A 23,733-nucleotide genomic window follows, 5' to 3' on the forward strand; every position below is an offset into this window, starting at 1 on the left:
CAGAGAGTGTTAATACTTGGCGCTGGGTTTGCTTGCCCGGCCCCAGTCTTGCCTAGGATGTGGATAGGAAATTAACTGTGGTCCTCTTGTTGCTGACCATGGTGCTGAACACGTCCATGGAAGCACCAGAGTTGCCTTTGTTAGTGTGTTGGACTCAAGCAGATGGGCTGGTTGGTTGGAGAGCTCTTTTCTAGGCTTGATTTTTGGTTGGTACTGTGTGTTGAAGAGTTTGAATCCTGGATTTGAGAACTGCAGGCCTTTTGGATTATTAATAGGACCCACATGAGATGTACTTATGAGGGCGTGGACTAGCATGTGATGGTTGATCGTTACTATGTTAAATTGTGGCAGTTTGTTGAGACTCAGGCGAAGTGTAGTCTCATCCACATGGTTAAGGCCCAGGTGTACCCCAACTCTAATTTTTAAATAAGGATAAAACCATCCATCTTTTTAATAAGGGCAAGGCTGCTGAGTGGCCTGTGGGGATCAATAGCTTAAAAGGATCTTGGGGTGAGCCCTAGCTCTTCCAGTACCTCCTTATGACCTTGAGCAATTTATTTAACTTCTCTGAGCCTTGCTTGCAACAGAACTCACCTTGCAAATTTTTTGCTGGGAATTAACTGAAACAATGAGTGTAAAGTGCTTGGCAAGGTGTCTGCCCAATGAAGTACTCAACAAATGGCAGCTGTAATTATGGTTGTTATGCCTGTTAATGGCCCCATAATCGTTGATCATATTGCTGAGTTAAATTGTGGCGTTCGTTTAGCAGAGCAAGGAACACATCCTACACCCATACATCTGAGTCCTGGTATCCCCCACTCTTCCTGGTAATTGTGATGAGCATAGAATTAACATGAGAGGAAGGTTCATTTGGCTTCTCACGAGCTCAACTATTTGGTTGACTCAATAAAGTATCTGGTTCCTCAGAAAACACCCACCAGACAGCCCCATAGTAGAGACAAGACCTTGATGAGTTAACAAACCTAATTTGATTTTCACACCGACCACAGGGGTTGGAAATGAGATGGGGATGGGAACACCACAAAAAGGATAAATTACTTGGATATTCTGCAAGGTCCTGCTAAGGGGTTGGAACCATCAGCCATGCTCACTTTGCGAATTGATTTTCCTTGATGTTCTGGATCCCAGGAGCAGCTTCTGTTAGCAGATGCAACCCTCCTCCCTGGGAAGAATCACTTGGTCGTTTCCAGTGTCATACACGGCCCCCTCTCCAGGGCTTCTGTGGGTCCTGACCAATTTACTTGTGGGGGGAGCTTTGTGCATCTGCACTTGCCTGCAGGGCTGTTTGTTACCCTGCCTTTTAGGAGTCAGCTTTTCCTCCCATCAGGGATACTTCTCTCCTTTCATCTGTTCTCCTCCACCCTTCCTCCCCTTGGCCTCTTCGGCTGGCTGATTATTCTGGATCCCGCTGACACAGGTGCTTTCTTCCCAACCAATCTGGGAGCAGGAAGGCTCAGCTCATCTAGCAGAGGCATTGCTCACCGCAGCTGTGAGTTAGAACCCAGGCTTTCTAAATCGGGAGGATCAAGCACAACTTGGGGTTGGGCTGAGAAAGCCTGACTCCCTCTGCCTGGACCGCCTTTGACTTCTGCCTGGGGTGAAACATCTCTTCCCATGCCAGAAACTCAGTACCCCATCTTTGTGCACCAGCCACATCATTGTTCGTTTCAAGGAGCTGATTGTGTCCTTAATGTGCCCACAGAGACTTGGCATGAGATGGAGTCGGGGGAGAGGTGCAGAAAACAGGACCCACCCACCCTTTCTTCCTTGCACAGGTGTTTATTGAGCACCTGCTAGATATAACATGCTTTCTAAGGTGCTGAGGACAAAGCAGTGAATAAACTAGACAAAAATCCTTGCTTGCACAGAGCTTACAGTCTAGGAGGGATGACAAACAGTGAATGAGATGAAGAAGGAATATATAGCAGATATTTGTCTGAGGACAAAGACCAAGGGAAAAGCAGGGAAAGGTGGTTGAAGGCCTTGCTGAGGTTGCAGACTTTGAGTAAAAACCTAAAGAAAGTGAGGCAGGGAACCACGTGGGTCTCTGGGGAAAGCACGTCCCAGGAGCAAGAATAGCAGGTGAGAAGGCCCTGGGGCAGGGCATGCCTGGTGTGTTTGGAGGGCTTGGAGGGAGGCTAGTGTGGCTGCAGCTACAAGAGCAAGGGGGAGACTGGAGAAGACGAGGGGAGGGAGGTGATGGGAGCGGGTCCTGCAGGGCCTTGCTGGCCGCTGGGAGGACCTGGCTTTTGAGTGAAATGGGAGTCATGGGAAGGCTAAGAATACTCCCACTTGCATTAAGTCATAATCTTCTTTTCTGCCTATCTGTCTTATTCCAACATTGCTCTTGTTTCATCAAGGTCTTGGGTTTCTTATCAGCCCCTTTGTCTGAGTGGTGGCAGAAGACCAGGACCGCTGAATTCTCCTTCTGGGGTCAGAACATGGAGGAGAAAGCTTGGGAGAGAAAGAGGAGCCCCCACTTCTCTTGGGATGACTCAAAGCCACAATTACCTGGGCTCCTCCTGCCCCTGAAATAGATCTAAGGCAGCACTTGCCAAACTTCATTGTGCTCACAGCTTGCCTGAAGCTCTTGCTAAAATGCAGCTTCTGACTCAGAGGGTCGGCTTGGGGTCTGAGACCCTGAATTTCACTGGGTGTTGCCAATGCTGCTGGTCCTTGGACTACAAACTGGTTGCCAAGAATTTGAGGTCATTGTTACAGGTTCCCTTTGGGGGCACGTCTGTGGACATTGCCAGGGTCTGTGGGTGCATGGAGAGATGATATTTGATAGCCATTGTGGCTGTGTCTGACAAGAACTAAGAAGCAGAAATGAGGGAGGAGGAGGTAGCCTTGTTCTGTTTGCTGGTGTGCTGACTAAGGTTTCATCACTATACCCAGGGAGCTCTGGGTCTGGAGACACTGGGCACCTGAAACCCTGGGCACCTGAAACCCTGGAAATGCAGCCCATAAAAGTGATGCACTCCAGTGTCATACACAGATTTCCATGATGCTTCCTGGAACCTCAGCTTGAATCTCATGTAAAGGAAGTCACGTCCCAGCTGTTTGAGGTCAGGGGTACAGGGGGCCAGAGGAATGAAAAGGTAGCTTCATGCAGAAGTGAGCAGAGAGCTAGTGGCAGGGAGAGGAAGCGAAATCATCAGATTCAAATCATGACTTCAGAAGCCTCGGCAAGGGGAGGCCAGGGAAGGGCTTGGCGTTGCTTCTCTGTGTACAAATATTGTCTCTTATTTTCTGGGCTGCAGGGTGAGGCAGAATAGAGTATTTGTGCAACAGAGCCCAGCTTTGTTCTCTGTGTTCTAATGACTGTCAGCTCGGAGGCAGGAAGCCAATCAGAGACGATCGGCGGCAGGGCTGTCTTTTGTTGGCTCCCCAAATTGCCCTGAGTCTCAGATTTGCTTTTCAGAGTGTGCATGGAGTGCAACTCAGCTGCTTTCAGCTGGAGGCAAAGGCTGGAGCTAGTGACAAAGAAGGCCTGGCTTTCCTGGCTTATGTAGACTTTTACTCCCAGCTTTTCTGTTTCAGACTCTGTTTGCTCACCTGGAAAGTGGGTATATGCTCCAACTCCTCCTCCAGCCCGTAAGATCCCTTGGTTTTGTGGAGCTTCCAAAATGCTAAACTTAGCCTTAGGGCCAAAGAGGAGACTGAAGCCAGTTAAATTGCCAAGGGAGAAAGCTGGGAGGAAGACAGTGGCTTGACATGGCCAAGTTCACCATGACACTCTATTTGATCCTTCTGCACGACAGTGGATTGCACAGGGGACACTTGGTAATGTCCTTTGGTTGCCGTAAGTTTTGGTTGTCATAATCGGAGAGGAGGGGGTGCTACTGGAATTCATTGGAGGCCAGAGATGCCGCTCAACACCCTACAGTGCACGAGACAGCCCCCACCCCAGAGAATGATCCGGCCCCAGATGTCGGTAGTGCCGAGGTTGGAAAACCATGCCGCAGAGTAAGAGCACCCTATTGCTTTCTCCCTCTCACTTCCCTTTCTTCACACCTAAACCTCCTTCTCGGAGTTTGCCGTCTCCATTTATCAAGGCTGTTGGACCTGGGTGTGCTTCTACAGGTCTAACAGGGGGACAGGGGACATTGCCATGCACCAACTGATCAGCAGATTAGGCTCTAATATGAATTGAGCAGGACAGACCCTTCCCAAGTGCAGACCCTCCAGGGGACCTTCTGATGACCTCATCAACACGGAGGAGAGTTCCCAGGGTGCGGGGAGGAGCCTGTGTGGAAGGAGATGGAATACTGTATCTGGGAACAGCCGCATGGACTGCGCCTGCCCTCTTTCCGTTCTTGAAAAGTCAGCTACTCAGAAACCTGCCCCGGCCACCATATTATTTGTTTACTGAGGTGAAATTCACATGACAGTATTAGCCATTTTAAAGTAGTTAATGCAGTGGCATCTAGTACACGCACAGTGTTGTGCAGCTGTCACCTCTGTCTAGTTATAAAACACGAAATGCTCACTCCCCAATTCCCCCTCCCCCAGCCCCTGGCAACCACCAGTCTGCTTTCTGTTGCTATGGATGTGCCTGTTCTGGACATTTCACATCGGTGGAATTCACACAATATGAGATCATCTGTGTCGGGCTTCTTTCACTTAGCATAATGTTTTCGAGGGTCGACCACACTATAGCGTGTATTAGTACTTCATTTTTTATGGTCAAATAATATTCCATTTTATGGATATACCACATTTTGTTTAACGATTTTTCCTTGATGGACATTTGTCTTGTTTCTACCTTTGGAAATTGTGAATAGTGCTGCTGTGAACATGCCCATTTATTTTGTTCATATACCTAGGATTGGAATTGCTGGATCATATGGTAATTCTATGTTTAATTTTTCAGGGACCATCAAACTATTTTCCTCAGTGGCTACACTACACCATTGTACACCCACAGTCAGTGCACAGCAGTTCCAATTTCTCTCATCCTTGTCAACACCTACTGTTTTCTGCTTTTTAATTCTAGTCATTCTGTGGGTGTGAAGTTGTATCTCATCTGGTTTTGATTTGCATTTCTGTAATGGCTAATAACATTGAACATCTTTTCATGTGCTTGTTAGCTATTTGAATATGTTCTTTGAAGAACTGTCTATTCAAGCCCTTTGCCTATTTTTTTAAATTGGTTATTTGTCTTTTTGTTGTTGAGTTGTAAGCGTTCTTTATATATTCTGGATACTAGACCCTTATCAGACATATAATTTGCAAATATTTTCTCCCATTCTGTGGGTTGTCTTTTCACTTTCTTGATAATGCCCTTTGACGCACAGAAATTTTAAATTTTGACAAAGTCCAATTTTTTGTTTGTTTTTGTTTGTTTGTTTGTTTTCTTTTCTTTCTTTTTTTTTCTCACTGCTCCTGCTTTTGGTGCCAGTTCTGACCACTGTATTTTTAAACTGCAACCCTGACCTCCTTTCCTGCTTTTTCTCTCCATAGCATTCACCATCTTCTAACATCCTATATAAGGTGGTTATCTCACTCACTCACTTCTCCCCAAGGGCAGAGATTTTTGTCTGTTTTATTCTCAGCAGTGTCTCCTGGCACACAGTAGGTGCTGAATTCATATTTGCCTAATAAATGTTGGAGGTGAGATAGAGGAAGAATGTCCCCATTTTCTTCAAAAAGTCATCTGCCAGGATTTTAGGGCAGTGAAGTTACTCCGTATGAGACTGTGATGGTGAATACGTGTCACTATAATTTGCTCAAACCCATGGACCACATAACACCGGGAGGGAACTCTAACGTAAACTATGGACTTTGAGTTATCATGATGTGTTGATGTAGGATCATAGATTGTAACAAATGCATCCGTCTGGGGCGGGGGATGTTGATAGTGGGGGAGGCTGTGAATGTGGGGGGCAGGACAGGACACATGGGAAATCTCTGTGCCTTCCACTCAGTGTTGCTGTGAACCTAAAGAAGCTGGAAAGATTTTCCTTAATTCGCTGTACTCCCTTTGAATATATGATTTTAGCCACCATCATAGCAAACTGCATCGTCCTTGCCCTGGAGCAGCACCTGCCTGATGATGACAAGACCCCCATGTCTGAACGATTGGTGAGTAATGTCTCTCTTGGGGGTTTCTCCTTCACTCTCGTGGCAAACGGATGTGGCAGTGGGGGCAGAGGGCAGGGGGGCTCTCGGTGTTGGAGCCAAGAGGTGGATGGTGGGCCCCTGGCTCAGGAAGCCTTAATTTCACAAACACAAATAATCTGGGAGAGAGATGCCCTCATTGCCCCCCCAATTACCCCACATCAGACCTGGTATCACCTGGGGGGAGGAATAGGTGAGAATGTTCACATTGTTCATTCAAACCAAAATTCTTGTGAAATATTTGAACCATACACTAAAATACAGGGGACAGTACAGGGAATCCACCATCCAGTTCAACAGCTGTCAAGGTTTTCCCTCATTTGTCTTTTCTGTTCCTTTTTACTTCCTTGATTTTTCTTTCTTGGCCAAAGTTTTTTAAGGCAAATCCCAGACAACATGTCAATTCATGGCCGTGTACCTAAGTCTGCACTGCTAAAAATACAGGCATTTTCTTAAGTTACCACAATGATGTGTTCACACCCAACACAATTAACAGTGGTTCTTTGGGATCATCCGAGATCCCGCCAGTAACCACATTTCCATGATCGTCTCGGAAATGACATTTTACAATTGCTTGTTTGGACCAAGATCCAAACATGGTCTAGATTTTGATATGTTGCTTAAGACTTCTAATCTTGAGCAATACATTTCCTTTTGCCATCTATAAGGAGTGTCCCACATTCTTTTTGCCTGGCGGCTTGCTTATGATGTCATTTAGCTTGTTTCTCTGTCCCCATGTTTCCTATACATGGATGTCAGCTCTGGAGGACAAAGTCCTTGTTCTAAGGTGCTCATTTGGTAAAACTCTGCAGAGCTGAAAACTAGCGTTAAGATCCTTCTTGATTGCCCCAGTTATCCTCCAGCTCTCGGGTCCCCCTCCCTGACATTCTGACAGTGCAATGGAGGACACTTCTCTCCTTGTCACCTTTTTTGAAAGAGCTGTAATAGCTGCAGGGTAGAGAGAAGGGGAGGTAGGAATCCACTTGTTCCTAATCCATGCAGTATTGATGGTCTCAAGATTTCTAAATTTTAGTAGTTATACACTATAATGTGTATATTCTAAAAAATAGACCTAGCCTAGCAAAACTATGATTTCAAGACTTTTTGTTTGTTTGTTTGTTTGTTTTTGCATGCAGTGAAGCTAAGTGAAAAGAGTCAGCTGAAAAAAAGTAAGCAAATAGTGTCATGGCAAGCTGATACATGAAGCAAATGAAGTTGCAGAATGCAAGTGATTGACGTTTGAGAAACGTCATACCAGATGGGAAAACTTCCTTGTAGGGGCTCTGATGGAGTGGAGCTTATAGCTTAATTTCAGATACTCTAGACTGTCAGCTGCAAGCCAGAACCAGCGAGAGGGCCAGCAAGGGGCTGGGGGCGGAGGCGCAGGCTATTTGCCAGCCAGCACAGAAGTATTACTCTACTATTTTAGCAACCTGAACGACTGTGCTGGTGCATTCCAGCTGAGAACCATCACAAGTATCAGGTTTGGGGATGAGGTCGATGCGTAGGGTCCAACCTCAAAGGCCTCGAGTGACAAGTAAACAGGCTAAACCAGCGCTTTCTGATAGAATTTCCTGCAGCAGTGATATTTTTCTCTGTCTGCACTGTCCAATATGGAAGCCACTGGAAAGGTGGCTAGTGTGCTGCAGAACTGAACCTTTTGTTTTATTTTATTCATATTTATTTAAACTTATTTAATTTTAACAGCCACACGTGACCAGTGGCTGTTGTATTGGAAAGCATGGGGTCCAAACAGTCAAACAGTTTTACTTGGCCGAGAGATATGTTAAGTTGGCCAAAAGGAAAGAATAGGGGGCGTCTTCTCCACGCATCTGTTTCTCTTGCAAAAACCTTCAGTTAAGAGAACTCTGGGAAGGATTCAGTGAGTGCTGAAGGGTTGGGAGAGGCAAGGGAGGTGGGCACAGATTTCCAGGTGGCCTGGTGCTCTGATCATGCCAAAGATCATGACCTTACCCTCTTTGTCCCTTCTAGGATGACACAGAACCGTACTTCATTGGAATTTTTTGTTTCGAGGCTGGCATTAAAATCATCGCCCTTGGGTTTGCCTTCCACAAAGGCTCTTACTTGAGGAATGGTTGGAATGTGATGGACTTCGTCGTGGTGCTAACAGGGTAAGTGGAGTGTGCTGTGTTACTTAGAATTATCTTGAATTATGAGGACTGTGGACGTGTGATGCTTGGTGTGGTCCAGGCTGGGCTCGGGAAGCCTGAGCCCCCACGTTCTTCTGCCATCTTCCACCCACCTCCAAATCTCAGCTGCATGTTACAGCGGATACTTTCTGTTACAATTAGAATAATAGCTTATTAGGGTTGACTGCTTCCAAAGTGCTTTATGTGCGTCCTTTCATTTAATCTTCACAATAACCCAATGAATTAGGAAATATTAATATTCCCATGTAACCACAGAGAGGAACTTGCCTCAGATCACCCAGCTAGTAAGTGATGGAACTGAGATTTAAAGCTAAGATTGTGTGATTCCAGAAGTTGCTTTTAACTATTGTGCATGCATGGATCTTTTGTTTTGCTAAAGGATGTCTTGCTCTTATTTTAAGTTAGTAAATGTTTGTTGAGGACTTCTGGGTACAAGGGATTGTGGTAGGACTGTGGAGAAGACCACCCTAGATAAGGTGCAGTCACTGCCTATGAGGAGTTTTCAAATCTATATACAATGAACCTTAGTTGAAAGGTAGATGTGTATACACTTTCCATCAAGAACCCAGCATAAGGTAACACTAGCTAGTATAACAAAAAATCCAAAAACTAGGTAATGACTTAAACAGAACAGAAATTTATCATACATTAAAAGTCCAAAATGGCTCTTCCTTGTTGTCAGGCTTCTCTCCTCCAACAGTGATTGAGGGTCTCAGGCCCTCGCTACATTGTGGTTCTTCATTACTGACCCATAGCTTCCAAGAACTTTGTGCTTGTCTGCATCAAACCATGGAAGAGAAACGGGCATGGAAGGTGATACTTGGGAGGTTGTGTGAGCCTGGCTGGGACCTGGCACATATTCCAGTCATATGCCTTGGCTAGAAGTTAGTCACATGTCCACACATGACTGCAGGGGAAGTTGGGGAATGTGAGACTACACAGATAGGAAGGAAAATAGATTTGGCGGATGGCCAGCCAATATCTGCCACAGATCGCAAAATCCTTTATCAGATCCCAGTATGATCATTACCATTTTGTGTTGATTTCTGGTTCCTCTGTCCACCTACTCTTCTCCCTTGAGCTAAGTCTAGCTCTTCTCTTGCAAGGCCCCTCTTTGTGGGAGGCCTTCCTTGTAGTTCTCCTCTAGACTCTGTTGCTGCTTCAGATCTTGTCTCTCTTGGCAGATATCGTGGGTCTTAGGACCCATGCTATGTTGGCTAGGATCACACAAGTCAGGGTTTGAACACATATGTCGTTCAGTGCTTCTCACAGGAGGAGCTATGTCATAAGAGGCCATTTCAGCAGAGGCAGTCAGATGTGAGAGGTCTGTTGCGAGGACTCTGGGCCAGCTCTCGCAGGCTGGGTGTTCCCTGAGGGACCTCTGTTGCTGTGCCCATAGTCCTGTGGCTCAGGACCTTGGCAGGTTCTAGAGACTTGTCATCATGGTGGGTGCCTTTCTCTTAGCTTGCTAGGAAATTCATCTGTGAAATAGCCCAATGGCTGACTTTGTTGTTGTTAAAAATGTACAATAAAAATAATCAGACAGTCAAAAAGAAGTAGAGGACAATATACCAAATACCTATGTGTGTAAATATTTATTCGATGAATATTTAGTGTATACCTACTGTGCACCAGGCTGTGGGACACAGCATTGAATAAAACAGACAAAACTCTCTCCTCTTGTGGAACTAATATTCTAGTGGTGAAGAAAGACTGACTGAATGACTGACTGAATGAATGAATGAATGAGTGAATGAAGTATCTAGTGTGTTAGATGGTGTTGAGGGCCACAGAGAAATAAATCAGGGAAGGGGCAGGAGGGCTAGAAGCCAGGGACTTCATTGGAAAGGTGATATATGAATGAAACCTTGAAAGGAAATGAGTGAATGAGCCACGAGGGTAGCTGAAGGCGGAGAGAGCCAGGCAGAGGGAACAGCAAGTGCAAAGGCCCTGCGGCTGGACTGCGTTTGATGAACAGTGGAGGCCAGAGTGGCTGGAGCACAGCGAGTGAAGGAAAGAGTAGAGGAGGTGAAGGCGGGGAGGTGACGGAGCAACCTGCCATCACAACGAACCTTTCTAATACAGTAAGTCCCTGTGTTCCCTTTTCTGGCCCCATTCCTTTCTCTTTCCCATCTAGAAGTACTTCCCTGAGTTTTGCTTATTATTTCCATTTATGCATTTAGTTTTATTTTATATGTATTATATGTCTACACACATATAAATGGTACTGTTTTCATGCTTTAAGTTTCTAAGTGTTTTTTTCTACACCCTGCCTCTTGCACTCAACATGAGATTAATCTGATTGACAGGAGTCAATTTCGTTCACCCATTTTCACTGCTACATAGTATTCTGTGGTATAAATATTCTACCAGGTATTTATCCACTGAGGTTATCTTTCGGTTTTGGGCTATTTTGAACCAAGCTGTCCCCTGGTTCCTTAGAGTAGATTTCTCTAGGGTATATACCCAGGATGGAGTTGCTGAGTCGTGTACCATACACATCCTCAGCTTCACTAAATATTGCCAAATTGCTCTGCAAAGTGGTTGTGCCAAGTTATGTTCCCTGGGGGCTGGCTTGACCTTGCTGGCAGTAAGGAGCCTTAAAAACCCCTGGTGTTTTATAACATGGTTCTTGAAACACCTATAGAAGCTCAGATACCTTTGAGCACACATTTAGTCTCACTAAGTGATCAGTAGGTTGAAAGGTGCCTACTCGATGGGTCAGTTGGCCACTTACATGTTTGTATCTGCTCCTTGGTTATCACGAGGTGGTCTTTTTTTCTAGTTTCCTGATGTCTGATGAGCCTCTCAAGGAGAAATTCTTAACCTGGAGCAGCTAGATCCTAAGGACAGAAGCTCATAGTTGCACCCATAAATTCTCTAAAATGGCATACAAAATTTGTGTGTGTATATATATTTTTCTGGTATGTAGTTTTCATTAGACTCTCAGAAAATCCTGGACCTGTAACAATAGGAGTCACTATTGTAGGTTTCTATTCCTTTCTTATTTCTGTCTCCTTTTCTTCCTTCTTTCTCCTGCATTCTTTTCTCTAACTTTTCTCACTTCTCCAGTAATCTCCCATCCTTCCTTATCATCTGGTTAGTCTATCTCCTTCAATATTATTACTTTAAATTCCAACAGACTGTTTAGTCTCCTGTTGGGTTATAAGTTGGGAATAGGAAGAGGAGACAAAAAACTGCAAACTTAGACTTCTGCTCAATGTCAATGTTGGGGAAATGCAGTAAACTCTTACTTTCATGTTCCAGGCAGAGAGGGGACTTGAGTATATTAATTGACATTGAGACAAAGGTGACTTTAGTGAGCACTTTCTGATTAACTCTTTGTCTACTCATATTTCTAAGTAGACCACAGCATTAAAACACCATTCATTTTTCATGGATGGCCAAGGTTTTTGCTGCTGCCTTGTGTGAAGTTTGGCAGAACAGATCTTACCGGTAGATTTTTTTGTTTGTTCTGCGTAGCTCAGGGCCTCAGGGAAATTTTAACTTTGTAATTTTATCAAGCCCCTTTAAATCATACTTTCATTATATTTGAAAGACTGATCATCAAACTGAAAATGTGTAAGAGGAAGATTTGAGAAGTTTGGCTATATTTCTGAGATATCAGAGCTTTTATTCTAATGCTTAAATATATAAAAACATCTAAGAAGTCAAATAGTGTAACTGTGCAAGTTAAGAAAAGAGACTAAACATGGCCAGGGTAGGAGCTAAGACAGTTGTTTTTGTATCCACAGGCTCACCTACTTGGTTAAATATATGGTTGCTAAGCTGGAAAATGGTAACACTTTTGATAACAGAATGTTCTTAGAAGTTCACCGAGCTTTTTAAGAAGGTAGGGACCATTGCACTGATAGAGATAGTGAAACATTCCAGGGGTCTATGACAGATACCCTGACATCAGCTAAGGCAGGGGACCGATGACCCCTAGTTTGGGGGGCAGTGGGAATGGAATAGATGATAAATGCTACCCTTCAGGTTATGGCATCAGAACTTGCTTTCTCTTCCTTCCTCCTGCCCCTCAAGTACCCAGCCTGTGACCCCTTTCCAGAGAAATAGGAAGGGAGCCTCAGAGAGTAATCCCAGTAACCCCTTTTTTCTTATATAGTTGAACTGAGGTCCAGAGGGGTCCAAATGCCTTGACCAGAGCCACACACCTCTCAGGCTTTCTTCCGGGTTGATTAATTGGTCAAACTCATGTAATCACTCCTCATCCTTCTCCCCCTTCTTTCGCCTGCTGTGCAGCTGTTCTGAGTTGCCTGCAAACATAAACAGCATTCTAAACAGAATAACAACAAAGCACAACCAGCATTCTGTCTCACAAGACCAGCTAACAGCTCCTATAAATACCAGCTGCATTTTATTTTAATGTCTCTCTGTATTAATTTCTCCCCTGGTGGATCAGGGACCCTTGATTCCAGAAGGGTTCCACACTGTGGCACAAATGCTTTTTATCACTAAGAGTGTTTTATCATCGAGAGAACTCTGATCTTTTTATTGTTCTGAGCATTTGGTTGTCATGGCATTCGCTGAACCATGTTCCATCAGGAACCACCCCACTTCCTAGCAGCAGGAGCTGGTTTCTCCACTTGTAACAGCAGTGACAGTGGTGATAATGATGTTGGCTGCCGTGGTTGTTACTCTCGTCATTTATTGAGCACTTACTATGTGCCAGCACTATATTAACAATTTTATGTGCATTATCGGTTTCATGAACCTTTTTTAGAGAGAAGTCTGAGGCTCAAAGAGGTCAAGCTGCCTGCAAGGGGTCCCAAAACTAGTAAAGGGTGGATTTGGATCTTAATTACTCTATTAGAACACTGTCCTAAAACTAGGATAACCCCGGGCCTGGGTTAGGTTCAGACGAAGAGCTATATTCAGTTCAGTATCCTTTGAACATAATGCCTCTTAATAATAACTGTGGTAACATTGTCAAACTAGAACTTACAGGGCATTTATAACATGATATACCATATATGTATACATGCTTGGTTAGTTCTTACAACCCTCTGAGTTAAGTACCATTATCATTCCCATTTCACAGATGAAGAAAGTGAGGTTAAAAAGAGGTTGAATAACTCACTCAAGGTCACCCACCTCACAAATAGTAGATCCAAGATTTGAACTCAGGCAGGACTGAATTCAGAATTCATTTTCTTGAGTTCTAGACAGTTCTATGCAGTTTTCTTAAAATCAGGTTTTCCAGGGAAGTTAGGGGGGAATTCTTTCTTTTCTCTCCAATCTCGGGCTCCACTGTAGCAGGAAAAAGTGGGCAAAAGAGCTTTTCAGAAACAAGAGGTTGACAGAGCCTAGCGGTTAAGACCTGGGCTTCAGAATGAGAGAGTGTTCTACCAGTATGAGTTAATCTCTCTGAACCTCGTTTTTCTCACCTGGAAAAATAGAGTCACGATTGCATCTACCTCCTATGGCTGTGGTAGGGATTAGAAGGCCATATATCTGGCAGATACTGTGAACTGAGCCCCTGGACTCTCTGCATGCTTCATAAGTGGGAGTTGGTAAACTGGAGGGAAAATCAAAACAAATTCCTTTGGGGGTGTATGGTCAATGCTGCAATACCCCACTCAATATTCTTCCAGCTCATCTCTGAGTTACCAGCAGTTGCGATGGGCAGTTCCCACACAAGCTAACCTCTTTGCACCTCTAACACTCTCATCTTTGTGAATCACTGTTGGAGGGTCTTCTCCAGCATGGCAGGACCTTGTTCAGACAACGTGGCAGATGCTTAACACCCCCAGGAGCAGCTCCTAACTAATGAGCGAAGGAGTCAGTGTATAAATACCTTGGGCTTCGCGATCACTCAATGGGAAACTTAGAGGTGTGTTTTGCAATTTCTCAAAGAGTTCTCTGCAGGATTGAATCCCGGTTGCTCACAGTGAAACCCATTCATTCCTGCACCCTTTACCAATTTCTAGTTTATCCCTTGTAATTCCATGGATCACCTCCCAAAGGTCCTTGTCTTCATGGATCTGCTCTCAGAGGCTCCAAACTAAGTCAAGGAGCAGTAATTGAAAGCCTAGCGGGTTAGATGTTTCAGCACCCTGGACAGCACACAGCACACTTCATTGTATAAAGGAGTCCTTTCTCCCTTCGCTCCCCGCACTGGAGTGGGGAGGGACTGTGTGAAGGCCAGATGGCCAGGTGAATTTTTTTTTCTTGTACTGAGCTTTTTGGCCATTTTCCCTGTGTGGCTGGACAAGACCTTACCATCCAACTCTCCACAGGTTTGGGGGCTGATTGAGGTCTTGTCCTCTTGAATTGCTATGACAAACTCCAGCCTGCCTCCAGAGGGGCATCTGGCCACTGCCTCTACATTTTGCAGGGCTAATGACTTCTCTCTTCTTGCCAGGGCAGGGAGGTGGCTGCCTGGAGGGCAGAGGAACTCTCAGCAGAACGGGAAGTAAGTGGGGGCCTGGGGCCAAGGCAGAGGCTGCCAAGCGAGAGACGCTGTGCTTTGCTTTGTGCAGGGAGGAGCTATAGGACCTGGAGATGCTGTGTTGTGGCAGAGCTCTCCAGGGAGGACCTGGACCTGACCCAGAGGTGAAAAGCCACTGCTTTCAGTCGTGTTGTATAGTACAGTGCTAATGGTGAGACTTGGAAGGTGGGGTGATCCTACGAAGGTGAAAGCCCCTCCATTCTTGACCTCTCTGGCTATAACAAGCCCCTTGGTGATCTCATCCAGTCTCAAAGGTTTAAATACCTTCTATGCTGACGTCTCCCAAACTTAACATCTCCAACCTGGAGCTCTCTCTGAGTCCCCACGTAGGGAGGAATTCACAGGCATCTTACATTCAAAATGTCCAAAACTGAACTCCTGAGTATCTTCCTAATATTTTCTCTTTCTGTCTTCTCATACATTTGGATGGCAGCTCCATTCTGCCATAGGCTCTGGCCAAAAATCCTGACACCTCCTCCCTCTCAGACACAGCCCACAGCCAATCTTTCTGCAAATTCTATAGGTTCTTTCTTTAATATACATACAGGATCTCACCGTATCTCCCATCTCCACTGCCACCACCCGCAGCTGAGCCATCATTATCGCTCAGCTGGGTTGCTGAAGCAGCCTCTGTCCAGGTCTCTCTGATTCCTCCTTCCTCCCCAACAGCCTGTTATCAACACAAGCAGCCAGAAGGATCCTTTTAACGTAAATGAGATCAGATCACTTTTCAACTCATATCCCTCCCATGGTTCCCATCTCACTTCGTGCAGAAGCCAGAGTCCTCCCTGTGAGTCACAAAGACCTGAATGACCTGCCCTCATCTCTTTCCACCCCCATCACCTCCTACCTTTTTCCTCACTCATTCTGCTCCAGCTGCCCCGGACTCCTCACCATACCGTGAACACTTCAGGCAAGTTTTCACCTCAGGGCCTTTGCACTTGCTGTTCCCTCTGCCTGGTTTGCCTTTCTGCTAAGTCTGTTCCCTCATCTTCAAGACTTTGCTCCCCTCGGTCAGCTCCGTGGGAGCAGGAATTTGGTCTCTTCTGCTCATGGTTGTATTCTCCAGTAACTAGAATAGTGCTTGGCAAACAGCAGGCGCTTAATAAATGTTTTTGACTGAATAAATCAGTGGTACCTAGGACCTGCCAACACTGAGGGCAGTTTTACTGTAAAATAAACTGCTTCTCGAGGCAGAGAGGTCTCTGCCTGAGGGCCCGTATCAGTCAGCTGGTCTAGACGAGATGGCGCAGTAGAAGTGTTGGCTTGACCATTGCATGTACTGTATCTACAATATGGCTGGCCATGATCGTGGTCCCACCCCAGGAATTATGGTGTGTCTTAAGTGTTGTAGCTCTAAAAGGACTACAGCTCCTTAGGAGTCACTTTGTTAGCTACTTTGGTATTAATAAGGTGGCACAGAAATGTACAGGTTTGTGTGGAAGGAGTGTCTGAGCAGGAATGTATCTCGGGCCTGCTGTGTATGGCTGTGTATGGTTGTGCAGGTTGCACACTGAACCAGGCAGCTGGAGTATATTTTCTAAGTGTGTAATGCACCTATTTTTAAATCTCTTTTGGAGACATCATAGGCTAAAGAGTATCAAATCCTGTACTCCCAGGAGTCCCTTCATTCCTAAGAAGCTTTGATTTTAGGAGTCAAGGCTTTTTTGTTTGGTTGGTTTGGTTGGGGTGTTTATTTTTTCATTTTAGGGTGTTTTTGGTACTGAAGAGGCACAGGTCATGGGTTGTTTTATTTCCACAGGCACATTCGAAGGCCACCCACAGAATTTCATGACACAAAACTCTGGCCTCAGGGACAGGGGCAGGAAGGAAAACTGAGACTCTCTAAGTCCCACTCTGGGCACTAAAATGTGGCTCGTGCTGTTTTCCTTGCTTCATGTTGGTTTTCGAAATATGTTAAATAGAATAATTACATGATTGAGTGGATAGGAGGGTCAGACTGGGAGGTTTTTGCCAACTAGACCAAAGAGTTTAGATGCATAGGATGTTTTTCAAAGCCAAAACTGTGAAGTATGTAGCAGAATTGCATCTAATGCCAACCTGACTTATGTAAAATCATTGATATGAAGTACGTACATAAATAAAATCATTGATATGTAATGGCGTACAAAAAGAAAGTGGAAAAAGGAAATAATTAAGTTGTGAGGTCATTTCTACCTGCCATTCAGTTTAGTGACCTTTTTCCAAGGAACATGCATGATGATATGTGTTCTTCATAGAACCCAGTGTATTTAGGTCAGTTAAGAAATCTTCCCTCAGCACATAAAAGACAAGACAGTGAGAAGGGGCTTTAGCATCAGGTGGAGGTTTGTGTCTTCCGACTTAGAAATTGACAAATCAGTGGACCAGGATTATGTCCTTCCATCTTCCACTCCAACTTCTTCAGTGTGTTGAATTTTGACTTCACGCTTTGTCACCTCGAGGCTGCAAAATAGCTGCCACGTCCCCTCCTCTCACAGCCTCATCCAAAATCAGGAAAGTAATGGTGGAAAGAGAAAACGTTCATTGGAGGCTTTTCTCTTTTTATTTATAAGGAAAAACCTTTTCCAGAAGTTCCCAGCAGTCTTCCCCCTACATATTATTGACTATACTCATCTTTTATGTCACATTTTACTGTACACATTATACACACTTGTTACTGTACAAGTTTTAAATACATAAAACTATGTATACTGTACTTTGTGGGTGATTTAAGGGTTTTTCAAGGGCATTTTTGAGTTTCTTCAGTTTTCCCCTTGAGTACTGACTTCAGAACTAGAACGTAACTTTCCCAGGTAGGATATGACATTACTTTGGATATGGGTTCAAATCCTGACTCTACCACTTGGATAATGTGTGACTTTTGGGCAAATGTGTTAGTGTCCCTAGTTCTTATTTTACTCATCTGTTAAATGAGGCTCATATTAATATTTACCTCTCTAGGCTGAGGTGAAGATTAGATAGGATATTTCTTAGTACATAGTAGGGTCTCAATAAAATATAGTCAAAAGAAGAGTGGAGGTGGGGAGGGAAGGGGGAAAAGGGAGAGAATTCCTGACTGTGATAGAGTAAGTCATAGAATCAAGATGATTTGGGATGATAATGGAAATAAGAAGGAAAAGATGGATTTAAGGGCCGTTTCATCAGAAAAAAAGAACATTCCAGGACATGACAATCGACCATTGACTGGTATATGGTGGTGCCCTTGCAGGGGCACAGGGTGTTCTAGTGAGAACTTGTTTCAATCCTGTCGAGGTTCTTGCATGATGTCAAAGAGGAAATGTTTAGTGGGCGGATGTACGAACAGTGATGCTTGACTGGCCTGTCCAGGTTTCAGAGAGGTTGATTAAAGCTGGGAAGTGACTGAGCCCTGTGGGCATGATGCTGGGACAGACGAGAACTCAGAATTAGAGAAGCACCTGCGCTTGGGGACCAGAGGAAGGAAGAGGAGGAGGGAAGGAAATGGGAGATGTGGTGGACAGGTAGTTAGGAAGAAAGGCAAGTGCAGTCAGCTCTGTTGACGGCTGCCGAAGAGAGAAGAAACCCCCTGGGGTTTGGGGTCTTTGTAATTAAGACGAAAAGGAGGTTGTACATGGGGATGTTGGGGGTGCCTGAATCCTTGGTGGCAGAGGTCTGACAGATGAAAAGAAAGCAGTAAGCTTGACCCTCCTGTTTGGAAAGTTTGGCAAAGAAAGGAAGGAGGAGACACATGGCAGTTTCTACCATCTGTACCAGAGATGTGATGGGTTAGGTGGTCCCATCTGGGGAATAGCTTGATTTCCTGGATCTTTGTCTTCTCCTTTACAGAGAGCTTTTTCAGAAGAGTGAGAGGTGATGGGCATATTTAGAAACATGATGAAAATAGGCATCATACATTATTATGTATCTCTCCATAAATAAATTTCTGGTTACATCATACTAAAACATCTGGACAGATCCTCATGGAATATGGAGAGTACACTTGGGATGGTTTTGCTCAGTATGGGCAAGAAATTCAGTTGAGGAACTCTGTCTCATAGAGGTGGGATATGACCCACCAGGAAAGCAGAAGTCGAAGTATGACTCTGGGTGATCTCTTCTTGGGAGTGACATGGCTGATGTATTATGGTTTCAGATATGAACCCTACTTTAATAGGTACTCATGTAGAGCCTTCAAGTTGCAACACTGCTCTGGAACCTGGCTGCTCCTTGTGTGGGCAGCTCTAGATGAGAGGGCAGCCGGGGTACACACATGGAGTTTAGGATTGTGGGTTTTGGAGTTCGAACAGACCCAAAACCCATCTCCACTGTTTCCAAGCTGTATGACCTTGGGCAAGTGACTGTACCTCCCTGAATCTTTTTTCCTAATCTGGAAACCAGGAATAATACTCCCTCCCTTGTAGAGGTGTTTTAAAGATTAATGAGTTAATAATGACATATAGTGGGTTAGGTTCATGGGTGGTATTTACCGATGCCTAGTTTGAAGAAAGAGGGAGGGATGTGGTGGTTCTTTGGGCCTCCGTTTCCTCATCTGTGCAATGGGAATAATAATTCTACCTAGTCAAAAGGTAGGATTCAATGAGGTAATACCTGTAAAGCTCTTAGAAATTGGCACCGAATGAATGCTCCGTGATATTAGCTATTACAAGACTAATAACTATAATTATAATGATGATAATAATTATTACTACTTCTTCAGGCCCAGTTCCATAGACCAGTTAGTTAAGTATAGAGAACATTGTCTCTTCGTAGTTAGGGACTCAGTTTGGGGAGACGCCTGCCTTTTTATGTCACTGCTGGATCATGGGACCCCAGTTCACTCACAGATTGAAGGTTGCATGGGGGAGGGGGTTCTCCCTCCCTCCACCCCTTGGCAGTTAAGGCACGTGGTTGAAATTCAAACAGTCACATGCTTCCCCACTCAGGAATGTGAAAACAGAGTAAGTGATTCAAAGACGAAGGGATGGTTCCGGATTCCTTCGCGGCAGCCTGCTGCAGTGACAGTCGGTCTGGCCGCATTGCCCTTGCCCATTTTCCAAGCCCCCTCCTCTGGCCTCCTGTTGATTAACTGAGCTTTCTAAAAATCCCCTTTATGCCTAAAACAGCCAGTCAGGTTCTAGTTTTTGCAATCCAGAATCCAAACTGACCCTGAGACAAAGATTTGAAGGCCAGTAGTTTGGAGACCCCAGGAAACGTAGATTGGGGAATAGAGGACTAAGATAGGGAAGGGAAGACAGCTGGTAAATGTTGCGTTAGCAAATGAGTTAGTGCTGTAGGCAACCAGCACTTGGCTCATCTCTCTGTAGAACTTTGGGAGCCAAGCAGAACACATCCCTCAGAATTAGCCCCCTTTAGGTGTGAGGGAGCTGGGGCAGGGGATCCTTCCGGAGCATGAGCTCTCTGGCTCTCCCAGCTTGTTGCCCTGCATTCAGGCCAATCATGCTTCCGTGGCCAGAATGTCATAGATGTTTGTAGTGAGCGATAGGGGTCACAGGCCCAGCACGCACAGCGTTGGCCTTTCAGGCTACACGTACTTCCATCCAGCATGAATTGTTGCTCAACTGCTTAGGTTCCCAGTGAAGCATTTTGAGAATTAGTTCATCTCTAGGCATCAGCCATGAGAAGGAAATAAAGCTCATCCTATTTGCCCCAAATGGGAAGTGATAACGGCTGCTCAGTAGGGAAAGAATAAATGAGGAGCAGTTGAAAGCCAGACCCTGGACCTTTGGGCAGTTTGGGCTCCGCTGATATTCTGGAAACAAAGAACTCTCTCCTTCCTGGCCTGTTGGGTCATGGGATTTCTTTGCAGAGAACAGCAGAGGTCAGAGAAAATCAAAGGCATATGGAAATTTGAAACAGAAAAGCCAAACAGGATCCAGATGAATTCTAGGACCCAGGATTAGGGATGAGTTAGCAACATTTTTTATTGTCTGTGGCTGGTGACGGTGAGTAGAATTTGTTCCAGAAAGGCAGAAATGAGCAAATTGGGCTCCTCCCCATGTGAAATGAGAATTTCATCAACAGGGTAACCCCTCCATTGAGTATGGCACAGCAACCTGTGTGTTCATACCTGAAAAAGAGGAGAAATGTGGTTTCTGAAGTCCTGTTCTAGAGTCTTGTGTGGCCTGGGAATGGGGAAATGTTTGAAGGATGTATTAGGAGTGCCTAAGGTGGCGAGAGACAACTCGTGGTGGCGTAAACAAACAGGAGCTAATCTTTCTCATCTTACAAGAAGTCTGGAGTGGGCACTGGCTGGCATTGGCTGGCATCTCTTATTCTTTTGGCCTTTACCTCATGGTTGCAAAATAGTTGCTGGGGCTCCTAGCATCATGTCCACAATCAAGACAGAAAAAAGCAGGGATGAGATGACTCCATCTAGCTCTACCAAGTTTTGTATCAGGCAAAGCAAAACCTTTCCCAAAAACCATCCATCAAGCTTCTACATTTCATGGCCAGAAATATGTCACATGGCTACCTCCAGCTCCAGGAGAGCCTGAGAAAGTATGTAACTTTTCTTTCATTTTTTAAAAAATAAATATATTTATTTATTTTTTTATGGTGGCATTGGTTAATGAAATCCAATACATTTCAGAGGTACATTTTAACAGTAAGGAATATATATATATTTGCATTATGTATTCACCTCCCATAGTTAGATTTCTTTCTGTCACCACATATTTGACTCCTTTTACCCTGTGTACCTACCCCCCTCTTCCTCCCCAGTATATAACTTTTCTACCCATTCTAGAAACTGTTCTAACTTTTGATTTTATATATGGTTAGAGGGTAAATTTAAAGTCAGAACATTTTATTTTAAAACTTTGTCTCAATTCACTTTATAACTCTCTTCCATGTGCCCCTTTGTACCAGTTACATATTATCATAACGGTGCTGCATAACAAAAATAAAAACCCTAAACCCAGTGACTTGAAGTGAGAAGCACTTATTTAGCTCATGGTTTGCAGGTTGACAGTGTAGGCGAGGCTCAGCTGGGTGGAACAACTGGGTTGCTCTCCTGTCCGGGTGTTGGTTGGCTGGGGCCATTGTGCTCTGCTCCACATGATGTCTCATCCTCCAGCAGGCCAGCGTGGGCTTCCTCACATGGCAGAAGCAGGCTTCTAGGAGAAAGAAGTGCACAGGCCTCTAGAGAGCTAGTGTCAGGAACAGCACACTCTCACTTTGGCCCTTGTTGGCCAAAGCAAGCAGTGAGGTCAGTCCATATTCAAGGGGTGGGGCAAGAGACCCCATCTCTTAGTGGAAGAAGCAACACATCCCATTGCAAAGAGTGTGTAGGTGTGTATCCAAGAAGTTATTCACTGGGGCCATGGGGGCCCTGATTCCTACCCCCTGAGGCTTTCTGCCCTGACCTCTGTTAGCCAGTGGCGCCACGTCTTCCCCTTCCTGACTCTTAGGAAGAAGCAGAAATGGTGAAGTGTTATTACCATGTCCCTCACACAGCGAAAGGGACAGAAAATGCCAGCAGAGGTTCCGCTGAGAGCCCAGGGCCCATCATGCAGCCACCTGGGAAATAAAAGTGGGGAAGATGACACAGCCTCTTCAGATGCCTTCATCTTTTATCAAATCTCAACTTGACATCTGAGCTCTGAGCCCTCACAGGCGGTTGAAGCGAAAGAACAGATTTCTTGCCAACCACATTGACCCAGTGTAGTTCACAGCCATGTGTCCTGACTCTCTGTAGGGCTTTTGATTTTGTTTTGTTTTGTTTTGTTTTTTAAAATATCACCTGCTTCTGATAAGCACTAGGTAGAAACCCTGTTCCAATTTTATCGGCTTGGGTGCAGGGGAGGCATGGGGACAGAGGCCAGGCTGATGGTCATCTGTGTGAAGACCTAGTCCCTACCCTTCTTCTCATCCCAACTCTTTTCTCTTTGTTTCTGCCTCTGTTTTTAGCTACTTCCACCTCTCTTCCCTCTTGCAATGCCAGGTTCATGAGAAGCCAGGCCAGTGGGGGAGGTCAACCTCAAAGACAGGAGATTGGCATTAATTGAGCACCTGCTGTGTGCCGGGCCCTTTCCATACCTCATCACTTTCAAGCCTCTCCACAGAGCTATGAATATTGTCACAGATGAGGAAAACTACACTCAGAGAGAAGTTTCTCTTCCAAAGTCACACAGTCCTGGAGCCAGTATTTGGACATAGGCCCGCTCCACTGCAGAGCTAGGCTTCATTCTGTCCACTGTTGCATATTAGAGGGAAAAAATAATAAAAAAGATCCCAGCATCCTCTATCAGCAGTACGTGCCCACTCACCCCAGGACCTTCACACCTGCTGTTGCCTATGTTTGGAATATGCTCTCTTCTCTGTGTCTGGCTCTTTCTCAGACATGGTATTGAATGTATTTAACATCCAGGGTCACATGGGCACTGACCAACTAAAAAAGAGCCTCTCCCCACCCCCTGCTGAGAATAAGTGGGTTTTTTTGCTTTGGAAGACATGTTAGATATGGAATTGACATCTTTTAAACACTAAAATCATAAGCCACACGCTGAGATGATAGCACTTGGAGAGTTACATGGGAACTAAGATCAATGGAAGGATATCAGTTTGATGTTGTCTCTCTCACATTTACGTAAAGTCACAGATTCATTGGCTAGAATAACAGGAAAACTACGAATGCCATTTAAATTAATTGCATTTCTCTCCTTTTGCCCCAAGGTTATGTAATTGAATTCATTGTTAATAAATGCCAGTTGGATGTGACTTCACTAAATGCACAGAATATGCATTCCTGAGCACGGGAGTTTCCCCTTATCCGTGGCTTCACTTTCCAAGGTTTGAGCTGTCCATGGTCTACCTCAGAAATATTAAATGGAAAATTCCAGAAATACACAATTAATAAGTTTTAAATTGCATGCCATTCTGAGCAGCTCAGTGAAGTCTCCCACTGCCCCGCTTCATTCCTGCATGGGATGTGAGTCGTCCCCCTGTCCAGCGTGTCTGAGCTGT

General features: G+C 44.9%; 1 protein-coding gene across 20 annotated transcripts in view; it reads left to right on the forward strand.

Annotated features, from left to right (window-relative positions):
- CACNA1A (calcium voltage-gated channel subunit alpha1 A) overlaps positions 1 to 23,733 on the forward strand; it is a 279,186-nt gene that overhangs the window by 107,837 nt on the left and 147,616 nt on the right. For 18 of the 20 annotated variants that reach the window (XM_016162054.2, XM_016162052.2, XM_016162063.2 and 15 more), the window contains 2 exons: positions 6,003 to 6,108; positions 8,137 to 8,276. In XM_016162054.2, the coding sequence (XP_016017540.1) occupies positions 6,003 to 6,108; positions 8,137 to 8,276 (246 nt within the window). The remainder of the gene's footprint in view (positions 1 to 6,002; positions 6,109 to 8,136; positions 8,277 to 23,733) is intronic. The other 2 variants (XM_016162070.2, XM_016162069.2) reach the window with 1 other exon arrangement.

This window comes from Rousettus aegyptiacus, unplaced genomic scaffold, assembly GCF_014176215.1.
Source record: "Rousettus aegyptiacus isolate mRouAeg1 unplaced genomic scaffold, mRouAeg1.p scaffold_m13_p_16, whole genome shotgun sequence".
Taxonomy (NCBI): Eukaryota; Metazoa; Chordata; class Mammalia; order Chiroptera; family Pteropodidae; genus Rousettus; species Rousettus aegyptiacus.